Raw genomic sequence first — 12,790 nt, forward strand, 5'->3', positions numbered from 1 at the left:
TTAATCCGGAGAGAAAATTACAGGAGAATAAATTTACTTTATCAAACAGAATGATACCTATACAACTAACAAAAGAAAATCTGCATTTGAATATTTAATCCAAGATTTTAGTTAATTCACTGCTTACCTAATTCCTCTGACACTTAAGCTTTCCAGATTTTTTGTTACCACTGATGCAATAAAGAAATTTGATCAACTTTATAACTATATTATATATATATATTACCTCTAATACAGATGGCAGGCAGGAAAAAAGCCTTGATTAAATACATATATAAAAATCAAAAATCACTCTGTAAAGGTAATGAAAACTTCTAAAGAAAAATATTTCACAAATATAACACTGGACTTGGAAAAATATTTTCTACTAATAACATGCTACATACATTTTTCAAAACATTTTTAGCAACTATAAAAGTTAAAACAATTACCTGCAAGCTGTGCCAATCGATCATGAAGCTTATATAATGTGTTCATCATAAGAGTTTTTTCACTTTCCTAAAATTAAGAGAAGTTATTATGAAATACCCAATTACAAGAAAAAAAACACCAAATAATTCTTAATCAAAAAAAAAAAGTAAATTTAAAATCACAGAAGCCACATAATCTGAAAGACAAATTCACATTTAAGTAATGGGCACCATATTTTTAAGAAACCTTAATCTAAGACTCTAAATTATTACTCTAAATATTTCACTTTCTGGAGAACGATTTAAAAATTGGCATAAGGTTAGTGCTAAAAAAGGTCTCACAGACAATAAACTCCATCAATCACCAAAGCAATGTTCCCAATCCCCCTCTACACAGTGTATTCTTATGTAAACTGTTCATATGAGACTGTTTTCTTCATCAAGGCTGCCCTTCATGTCTTGTTTTACTCTAACTCAACCACATAAAACTAAGGGAATGAGTACTGGCACGTTGACTGATACTCAGTCCTCTCCTAGGCTCCCAAGGTGCCCCTGTATAAACTTGTGAACTGTTAAAATGAAACAAACATTAAATAAACATCTACTAGGAGTTAAGAACTGTTCTCTCAGCAAAGCGAGAGACCCAGTGAACAAGATGGTTCCTGTACTCAAGGGCAAAAAACATATTAAATGTTATACAACTGCAGAGTAATACAGAAGATTCTCTTCCCTCCTTCTTCTGTAAATATAGAAGGAGGGAAGGAGGGAACAGAATTTATGGAACAGAATATTTGAGTTTGGTTTAAAAGGAAAAACTAACAGATCAGCATCCTAGGCAATGGGAAAGACCCTGAGCAAGGGCATGAAGGCATGAAAGCATTGGTTATATTTCTTACATAACCAGTAGCCCTTGTTTGATTCTGCAAACTACTAGAAAAGTTGTTTAGTATTAACTACCAGACAGCCTTGGATAGCAAGACAGAGAGTTTGACTTCATTCTGAAAATTTAGCAGGAGAGTAAAACAGACTTGTGCATCAGGAATACTACCCTGATACTACCCGGGCCAGAATGTACAACGTATAGGCTGGCTCGGAAGCAGAAATAATTGTATGAAAAGAGTCCAGATAGAGAATTATTGCAATGGTACAGCCTAAGTACCTGCCAAGTAGTCTAAAGCAACAAGATCTCCAATTTAAGAGCAATTACGATCAGGAGGGATCGACATAAATGATGGAGGGTAGGGTGGGGAGGGGGTAATAGCTTATTGCACTACCTAAAATAAGTCCATGATTTATCAGGGGGCTCTGAAGTTTACAACAAAACAGATTTACTGGATGAACAGATCATGGAGCAAATTGAAGCAAGATATAAAAGACTGGAAAAGTAACATTTATATGTCTAATAACATGCAACCTCATCCATTTATTTTGTGGTGTATGTGCAGGGACAGAAGAGAACATGTTTGCACACTATGGGTGGCATGCTTTTGTCATTGCAGCTTTAATCGGTTATACTAAGAGCAAAACTCATCAAAAGCGCCAAGATCCTACCACCAGAATACCTGGTTTTATGTCAGATGGTTGACTGAGATAAGTTACTTATTGATTCAGTTTACTACTTGCCTTCCTACATATATATATATTTTTGTCTCAATTTTATCTTAATCAGATTCTGAATCAAGCCAGTCCTTATCTTCACATAAGATCAAAAATTCAAACTGCAAAAATTAGACATCAAAAAGTAACAGTAGGCTGGGTGTGGTGGCTCATGCCTGTAATCTCAGCACTTTGGGAGGCCGAGGAGGGTGGATCATGAGCTGAGCGTGGTGGCATGCACCTGTAGTCCCAGCTACTTGGGAGGCTGAGGCAGGAGAATCACTTGAACCCAGGAGGTGGAGGTTGCAGTAAGCGGAGGTCATGCCACTGTACTCCAGCCTGGTGACAGAGCGAGACTCCGTCTCAAAAAAAAAGTAAGAGCAGGGCTGAAACAGGATTCTGAAACCTAGGCATTTGTGATACATTAAACCACAAAAATCATTTTTAATAAATATCTTCAACATAATAGGATGAGTAGGTGTTCCAATGACAGTGTAGCTTATGGATGTGACACATAAAACCAAGGTGAATCTAGTTAAGTTTTGGGATTAAAGCAATGGAAAGTTTTGTGTTTCTTTTCCTCTCATCTGGAAAAGAGACTTATTTTCTTTTTGTTTTATATGTACTATCATACCCTTCCTCACTCCCCTTTCAAAAACAAAACAAAATTTGAACATTGGCATCTGTCCTCTGATTACATCTTTAATAAACATAAGAGGGACCTGCGAATAAACTTTAGCTTTTGATTCACAGATATTAAACATTGGACTAGATAAATAGAAGTAACAACACTTAACCAGATGGAACTGATCTCATACTGGATGACATACATACTGTTACATTCTCATACAAATAACTTAAGAACTCAGAAAGCTCAACTATAGTTTTTTACAAGAATTATCTTTCCAATGAAAATTTATTTAAGGCCGGGTGCGGTGGCTCACACCTGAAATCCCAACAGTTTGGGAGGCTGAGCCAGGAGAATTGCTTGAGCTCAGGAATTTGAGACCAGCCTGGGCAATGTGGCAAAACCCCATCTCTACAAAAAAATACAAAATTTAGCTGGGTGTGGTGGTATGCACCTGTAGTCCCAGCTCCTCAGGAGACTGAGGTGGGAGGATAACTTGAGCCCAGGAGGTTGAGGCTGCAGTGAGTCGTGATCATGCCACTGCACTCCAGCCTGGGTGATAAAAATGAGACCTTGTCTCAAAAAAACAAACAAACAAACAGTTTAAATGACCATCTATATACTAGAAGGGCCTCAACTGCTATCCAAATGACCAACTAAATTATAATCTAAGTAGGTGTTTATGAGATATATTATTTACTTTATCTATCTATCTATCTATCTTTACAGTCTTGCTCTGTCACTCAGGCTGTGGCAGAGTGCAGTGGCATGATGATATATGCTATTAAGTGAATGAACACATTTTGAGAAAGAAACAAAGGTTTTGGTTCAGTTATCTTTAGTACAAGTACACTAAACTAGCAGTAAATCTGAAAAGTATACAAATCAACTTTTAAACTTACTTACTGGTTTACAGTTTGATTACACTCTTCTTCCATTTTGACTGCTTTTCAGATTGTCTCCTAATATTTCAGCTTAATGTCTAACTACTGGCTTCCCTAATAATTCTGCAAACTAGTTAAAGTTCCACAAGTAAATACATAAAATAAGCTTTCAAATAATCTTTCATTAAATAAAGGCAATTTTGTAATTTGAATTAGCTACTTTCTAATTGTGTTTTAGTAAGGCCCAGACTATTGTTTTTCATTTTGGAGGGAGAAAAATCTATAGGGTGACTCTATCCAATTTTCTCATATATTGTCACCATTAAATATTTCCCTCCTCAATCCTCAGCCAATTTTCTCTTCAAGGAATTTTTTTTTTTTTTTTTTTTTTTTTGAGATGGAGTCTCGCTCTGTAGCCCAGGATGGAGTACAGTGGCACAATCTTGGCTCACTGCAAGCTCCGCCTCCCAGGTTCAGGCCATTCTCCTGCCTCAGCCTCCCGAGTAGCTGGGACTACAGGCGCCTGCCACCACGCCCGGACTCTTCAAGGATATTTTAAACTGTTTGCATTATGCCTTTGATTAAATAATAATGAATTTTAACACTTGTGATATGGTTTGGCTCTGTGTCCCCACCCAAATCTTACCTTGAATTGTAATAATCCCCACGTGTTGTGGGAGGCAGTGGTGGGAGGTAACTGAATCATGCATGGGGTGGGTTTTTTCCCCATGCTATTCTCGTGATGAATAGTGAATAAGTCTCGTGAGATCTGATGGTTTTATAAAGTGGAGTTGCCCTGCATATATTCTGTTGCCTGCCACCAGGTAAGACATGACTTTCACCTTCCGCCACGATTGTGAGGCCTCCCCAGCCGAACTGTGAGTCAATTAAACCTCTTTCCTTTATAAATTACCCAGTCTCGGTATGTCTTTATTAGCAGCATGAGAACAGACTAATACAACTTGGCAAGGGGCCCTGTACAGAATGAGCATTTAATATAAGTAAACAGCCACTATCTTCATTATAATTATTACTATTATTCAGAAGTTCAGAATTTCAGTTTCTTCCTTGGGGAAAATTAAACAGAAGAAAATAGTCTTCTATTTCTAATGTTCAGTAAGTATACTGTACCAAATTTAAATTATGACACTGTAGCAGTGTTACACTTCATGCAACTGAAAAAGCCAACTTTGTTTTAAACAATTATCACTGCAATAGAATATTACTAATCATTTCAGAGTTCCACATTAACAATAGAAAGTAATATTCTATGGATGTGATTACACATTATTACACATCCTTCAGTACAACAAATAATGTTTTCTATACAGGTCTATATAACAGTTCCCATAATAAAAAATTAATAACTAATTACAAGCTTAAACATCTTAATCTCTGAAGTCCCTGTAATGATGGGTAAGTGAAAAATATTTTTATATAAGTAAAATTTAGGTTAAAATTAGTATTATAGCACTCTTTAAAAAATTAAAGAAATAGCCTGAAGGATATGCTTCCTTTCTAAGTCCTTTTGATGGTCGAATAGGCATGCCAATATGCAGAAGATCCAAAGAGGTAAAATGAGGGCAAAACGGACAAAAACTGCTAAGGTATCCAACAACTACAGGCAACAGGCATACTTTTAAGTGTAAGACAAGATCCACTGATGATATGCCACTCCCATTTTACTTGGCAGTAGTCTTTTACAGTAAAGTGATAAACAGTTCAGCTCTTAAGAGAAAATCTGTGTCAGATTTAATTATACGACAGTTAGGGAATACTCAGAATAAGAAAGCCTATTGTTTTAGACTAAAATAACCTTAAAATTACTATTTTTTTAAGTTGATAAAACCTATTGTTTAAGACTAAAATAACTTTAAAATTACTTTTTTTTAGTTGATAGTCATTCTCCTGCTTTTATCATATAAAACATGACACAAAATTATCAGTATTATGATCGTTTACTTACTTGTATTTTTCCAAATGTTTCACCAAAGGGGTTTTCTACTATCAAGGAAGGAAAAAAAGACAAGTATTAGCATCACTTACGAATTAAAATCCCCCAAACTCTCTGAAATGCCAGCATGTACTTTGCTAAAACTGGATATAAATATGTAAACCAAATGTAAACAAACTGGTGATAATAAAGGTTAGGGAAGTAATTTTTCAGACTTATACTTATCATTCTCACTTTGAATTAGTGGTTTTCCTCACAATCATTGAGATCAGGTGCTCTGGTATGACAGAAGCTGAGTTCAAGTCCCAGCTCCACCTCTACCACTTATTAGTAATGTCTCTTTGAACTAACATCTAATTAGCTACTCTAAATTGTAGTTTCTTCTTTAAAGGAGTATGGATAACAATGATACCTACCTTATACAGTTGTTGTCAGGATTAAATGAGATAAACAAGATAAAACGTTTGACACAGTGTCAAGCACTTAATATGTACTCAATATACACTATCCATTATTATTACTGCTAATGACTATACCATTTGTTTCTACCTTAACTTGATTTCTCTTCATAATATAGACTAAGAAGCAGTTTACTACTGAAAGAAATCTACAAGATGCTTTAAAACTGAATAATTCATTTAGAATTCTGACTTCTAATGATTTTTTAAAAATCCACCTTCCTAATCCTTGCCAACATCTGAAAAAGTGGCAAGAAAAAAAAATACAGATCAAAGTAACTAAGAATTAAGTCTCAGTATTAAACAATTCCAAATTTACAATAAAATATTACATAATAAGGAAAGGATTTACCACTTTCCATCCAACCCCTATGCCCCTCCTTCACCTCTAAATTAAGATACAAAAATGTTTATGGCTGAATATGTAGCACCTCTCAGGGTTTTTATTCAGAGTCTTCTCCTTATCATTTTGTTTATTTTGATATTACATACGATAATATTCAAAGCTTTCAGATACCTGTAAACTTTTATATTTTATATAGACTATATATCTGTATAATCCAGGCCACAACTAAGACTAACTAAGACTAACTGATCTTACAAAGTAGTTCACACTGACCAGGTTTCCTTTCTGAGATGCTTTTCTATTTTTATTTGAGAAAACAGGAAGTCCCATAGGAACCAGGAACTGCCTGATTCTAAGAAAGTTCATGTGAGACCAGCTTAACAAGGTACAATAAAAGAGCAAGGAAAAAAAAATGTATCCTGTTATCATCATAAGGGATTTTGCTAATGGATTTTTAAACGACATTTCTCTATACATCAAAAGGGTTTTAATGTTGGGAAAGAAAATGTTTTGAAAGATATTACAGAAAATCGAAAGTACTCAAAAGGGGAATAGGGAGAAGAAATAATATAGCTTCAAGATTAAATAAAATGTTAAGGATCAGAACACATGGACTAAAAAGATACCCTTTTTAATAATATTAATTTTTCAATATAAACATTGAACAGCTATATTTAGCTCAACGTACTACCAAAAAAATGCCTTGTCATTTGGCCAAACGAATGACAATAAATTAGCCAAACAATACAAAGTGTAAAAGGTGTTTTATTTGCTCTTTATAAGAACAATTCTTAAAAATATAAGTGTGCAGTTCCAAAAACAAGTTTTAATGTCTATGAAAAAAAGCTATGCTAGTATTGCTTTTTTGATTATACACAAAATTACTTTTTGTCAAGACTATCAAATGGAAAATCAGCTCTGTGAGTAGCTCCATAAAAGCATAACTGTAAATTATCAATGTTCACCACACTGCTCTACTGTGGGCTTCTCAAGACAGGGAGCGTGTGTTATACACATGTGCATGCCCAGAACCAAGCATAGTACTAGATATATAGTTAGTGCTTGAAAAATGCTTGTTGTGCTATCTCGGCACTCTTCTTTATTTCACTTTGTGTGTTAACACTGAAGCAAAAGTGTTCAATTTTGCAGGAAGCTGGAGGAGGGTATGTTCTGAGCTACTAAAAAGGGAGAGGGATAGGGTAACAGAGAAAGCTGAAGAGGGGGAAAACAATTTTGCTGAAAATATTGCTCTGCCCCTAGTATCCTTCTAGATTTCTGCCTCTTGCCTTGTAGTCTAAAATACCTGGAGTATAACATACCTAAAAAAGCCAAGAGTATACTTTCTGCCCAACAAAACTTCGTTAAAATTTTTTTCCCCAAATGCTCATGATAATTGCCACCTATTAAATGAACAGAGACCTATTAACAACAGCAGAAGTAAAACATATCCTTGGGGTTAAGTTTTTACAAGAAAACACCATCCAAAAACAGCAACTCTAACAAATTAAAAGCCCTCAAAGTTTTCAAAGTATCTTTATACATTTTTTTCTTACCCCAAATCATTTCAGTATTTCTAAAAACACACCAATATCTTCTATCACATCCAAATTACCTAGTCTTTAATGGAAACAACATATACTGTTACCCCTAGTGAAAATATATTTAACACCCTCTCCCAATTAGGTAACTGAAGAGAAGAAACCTTGTTTCAAAAGCATCCCACAGCAAAAATTTGCCACTTCATTCTTTATTCAGTCACTAGAAAACTAGGGAGGGACCTGAGAGTGAATTACAGCTCTTATACCTTATCCTAGAGCAATGATAATACCAAGATGGTACTTCAAAATTTACTCTTCCATCCCCTAAAGGCAGAGCCTTGCAGCCATTTTTGATCTGTTGTCCTCCTTTAACCCTACACTCCCAACAGCCTCTCACTATTGCTTTTTTGGACATTTCTTCTTCAATACTTTAGTTCAGATTATTTCAAGCCTCAAATATACCAAGCTTTTCTTTGTAAAGGTCCTTAATATTTTGACTTCTTTTCCCTTTAAACTATCCTACTAACTGTAAAAATCAAATTCCTTAAATGTTTCATTAGAATCCTCAAAATTTTCCAATGGTTCCTAATCACACCTTGTTGCAAGGAACAAATTATCTTGTGATAATTTCTTATAAGACACACAATGCTTCTCCTCCAAATCCCTCCCTTCCTCTACCCCCACCAATTCCAAAAATGTTACTAGTTTTACTGATCTTTTCTCAAATGTAAACTGTTTTCCATTCTCTTACACAGAAATAAAATGTATCATGTTATGAATTCTCAGATAAAAAGGAAAAACTTGCGAACACATCTATACGTTTATAAACTTCAAAGTATATGCTTTGCTAGTTTAAGAGTCCTAAGCATTTGGAGAATAAAGGATATGCTATTTATGAGTCAGGAAAACAGGCAATAGTACATTCAGGATGCTTTCCTACGCTTTCTTTGGATCAACACAGCCAGCTTCAGTCTAATATGACAATTTTTTATTCTGTATACATGGAACCACTGTCAATTACAGCACACAAAAATATTCTCTCAGAAGACTGAGCACTTGCTCTTTCTGGTCTTTTTTAGGCCTGAATGTTTTTCTTCTCCAATCTGCCTTGAAGGTTCAGTTCGCAGCTATGCTACCACCATGAAGGATGCCTAATCACTGCAGTTTATCGTGACCTCCTTCTCAGAATCCCCCTTCTCAGAATCTCAGTAATGTACTACCTTTTATCATGATTTCAATATTTGGTGTTCTACTCCTCACCCCCAGCCCCAACAAGACTGCAATATCGCCACATATCTCAATGCCTTTGCAGATACTGGGTACTATGCACATGCTGAACAAATAGAAACTTGCGGGCATACTATGGTCTCCTAGAATAGCAGCTTCATCAATGCCAGAAAAAGTACTATAGTCTTGATTACTACAACCCTCTCCGTTGAATAAAAAGGAAATTATGTTTACTGAGTTCCTAATACGCACCAGGAATAATGCTGCTGCCATGTACTCAAGAGGTACCTCATTTCATCCTCATAACACTACCGTTTAGAGTGGTATTAGCCCTATTTTTGCAGACAGAAATATTGAGACATGTTGAGGTTAAGTTGCTTCCTTGAGGTAAACAATTTAGTAAGTTGGGATTAAAAAATATGAGATTCAAACCTATTTATGTCTGACTCCAAAGCATACATAACTCTTATCATAGAAATAACTACAGAAAATAAAACATTGGTTTTATATAAAGAAAGCATGCTCTAAAACTTTCCAATTTTGAATCATTAATTTGGTTATTATATGATGCATCAAAAATGACAAAAATGGGGATATGGAGGGAAAACACTGCTGTTGGAAAATACATTATTTTCTCTTAGATGAGGAAAAAAATTCTCTTCAAAACAAATTCTCCAATTGTAGTCTAGGGAAGTATTTTCTGTGATACATAAAAATATAAAGTATCCCGTGATTTCCATGGACAGGATTATTCACTCCCCCCTTCTCTCTCAGGCCATGGCACTCTGTTCATGACTACTACAGAGTGTACCACATGGCATCAGTTTAAAAAAATTATAATTTCTGATTTAGTACCATACTAAAAGATATTTTCATTTGGCTTCATCTTGCAACATAAAATATTCGCAAACATATAAAGTGCCTACTTGTCCAGGTGTTATGTTAGTTACAAGAGATTTAAAAATAAATATATATAAGCCCTGTCCTCAAAGACAGTTCAGTCCTGGAGGGCAGCAATTCTACAGACAGGAGTTTTAAAGGCAGTCTCTTGTATCTAAAACTCCATGACCTTAAGGCTAGTGTGACCTTAAGGACAGTTTTAATAAAGTCATCTAGGCAGTTACATTCAGATGCCTGAATGAGCAGTTATTTCTCTGTATTACATCTTTATGTAAACAGACATTCAAATTCTCAGATCCCATCTTCTAGTATTAATGGTTTAAGCATAGCATAATTTTATGTGAAGAAAGCAAAGGGGTTGTGGGTGAGGGGGAATGTTTCCAACAGCTGCAAAACACTGCACCTGTGTGGCAAACACTTCTGCATTTCACTATCATCCAGACCAATCTAAAAATGGACAGGGTGAACAAGGCAGGACATGTTTTTGCAACACAGCATTATGCCCATTTGTTTTCTGAAAGTTCTCTAATTGTTTCATGGCTTTATTAAATAGATGGTCATTCCAGATGACAGGAACAGTTCCCTTGATGTATACTTAACAAATTATTATGAATATTGAGATTACATAATCAAAATAGGAAAAGTTTTATGGACAAAATTATCTATTACTGTCTTCCATACAACTTGCCTAAGGTAAACTCTTGTACCACCACTCTTGTATTCATTAATAACCTTTCAATTGTAATCCCACCTATTGATCTGAATTTCGAGATACAAACCTAGATGGGGATAATCAGTTAAAGAGAAGGGAAAGGGCAAGAACACAAAAGCCTCTCCACTTCTGCTCTCCTACAGAACTCCCAATTTTCACCTGTCCTTGTTTGAGAGGCAAAAATCCCATGCTGTTTTCAAATAAACTATTCTTTAAAAATAACAGAAAGTACATACTGATTTTGTAAAAAATAAAAACTTTAAACATGGCTATCAAAGTACTAAGACTATAAAGAAAACTGAAAACAATGTGTCTAAGGAAGTAAAAGGTCAAAACTCAGAATCAAGTTTTCCATTATCCTTATTACTTAGCTGGTTCTTATACTTTATATGTGATAAAAAAAATTATGGTCTCTTTCAACCTTGTAATCATCTGAAAGTCTCACACTTGCTCACCATAAAAATGGAGATTCTTGAGGGGGGTGGAAAACTGTTATCAGACTGATATGGTTAGGCTCTGTGTCCCCACCTAAATCTAATCTCAAATTGTAATCCCCATGTGTTGAGGGAGGGACCTGGTGGGAGGTGATTGGATCATGGAGGCAGTTTCCCCCATGCTGTTCTCATGATAATGAGTTCTCATGAGATCTGATGGTTTTATAAGTGGCTCTTCCCCATTTGCATTCTCTCTCTCCTGCCGCCTCACCTTGTGAAAAAGGTACTTGCTTCTGCTTCTCCTTCTGCCATGATTGCAAATTTCCTGAGGCCTTCCTAGCCTTGCAGAACTGTGAGTCAATTAAACCTCTTTCCTTTATAAATTACCCAGTCTTGGGTATTTCTTTATAGCAGTGTGAGGATGGACTAATACAGAGACTATAACTGAAATTACTTATATTTACTCAAGCACTAATTCCACATTATAATTGTACCCTGAGTTTGAGATATCTGTAACAAAAGCTGTAAGAAAGACTTCTAACCACAGGTTTTTCAACAAGTCCTTATGAAGTATATTCTGGCAAGGTGTGGAGAAAAAGGAATGCTTTTACACTATTGGTGGGAGTGTAAGTTAGTTCAACCATTGTGGAAGACAGTGTGATGATTCCTCAAAGATCTAGAGGTGGAAATACCATTTGACCCACCAATCAATTACTGAATATACCCAAAGGAATATAAATCATTCTATTATAAAGATATATGCACACATATATTCACTGCAGCACTATTCGCAATAGCAAAGACATGGAATCAACCTAAATGCCCATCAGTGATAGACTGGATAAAGAAAATGTGGTACATATACACCATGCAACACTATCAGCCATAAAAAGGAACAAGATCATGTCCTTTGCAGGGACATGGATGGGGCTGGAGGCCATTATCCTCAGCAAACTAACACGAGAACAGAAAACCAAATACTCTATGTTCTCACTTATAAGTGGGAGCTGAATGATGAGAACACACAGGCACATGGAGGGGAAAAACCCACACTGGGACCTGTCAGAGGGTTGGGTGGGGTGAGGGAGAGCATCAGGAAAAACAGCTAATGGATGCTGGCCTTAATACCTGGGTGACAGAATGATCAGCGCAGCAAATCACCATGGCACACGTTTATCTATGTAACAAACCTGTGCATCCTGCACAAGTACCCCTGAACTTAAAAAAAAAAAAAAATGAAAAAAAAGTGACAGTTTCTTAGAAGCTATTGATGACATTAAGTCTTACTTTGAACATCAATAGTTTAAATGCACCAATTAAAACATCAGTGTGGATAACAAAACAAGACCCAAGTATAAGTTGTCTGTAAGAAATCCACCTCAAATGTAAAGACACATATAGATTAAAAGTAAAAACATGGAGGAAGTTATACCATGCTAACACTAATAAAAGAAAGTAAGAGTAGCTGTATTAATTTCAGATACTGCAAAATTGAGAGCAAGAAAAGTTATCAGCGACAAAGAGGAGCATTACATAATGACAAAGGGGTCAATTCTCTAAGAAGACATAACAATATCTAATGTTTATGTACCTAACAACAAAGTATCAAAATATGTGAGGCAAAAACTGATAGAAATAAAAGGAAAAAAAGGAAGAATCCACTAATATAGAGACTTCAACACTGCTGTACCAGAAATGGTCAG

General features: G+C 35.5%; 1 protein-coding gene across 1 annotated transcript in view; it reads right to left on the reverse strand.

Annotated features, from left to right (window-relative positions):
* Positions 1–12,790, reverse strand: part of LEMD3 (LEM domain containing 3) — a 79,174-nt gene that overhangs the window by 31,829 nt on the left and 34,555 nt on the right. Inside the window, exons 2-3 of the mRNA XM_509197.8 lie at positions 5,485–5,522; positions 432–498 (exon numbers count right to left, since the gene is read on the reverse strand). Of these exons, the coding sequence (XP_509197.3) occupies positions 432–498; positions 5,485–5,522 (105 nt within the window). The remainder of the gene's footprint in view (positions 1–431; positions 499–5,484; positions 5,523–12,790) is intronic.

The sequence above is a fragment of the Pan troglodytes genome, chromosome 10 (genome assembly GCF_028858775.2).
Source record: "Pan troglodytes isolate AG18354 chromosome 10, NHGRI_mPanTro3-v2.0_pri, whole genome shotgun sequence".
NCBI lineage: Eukaryota > Metazoa > Chordata > Mammalia > Primates > Hominidae > Pan > Pan troglodytes.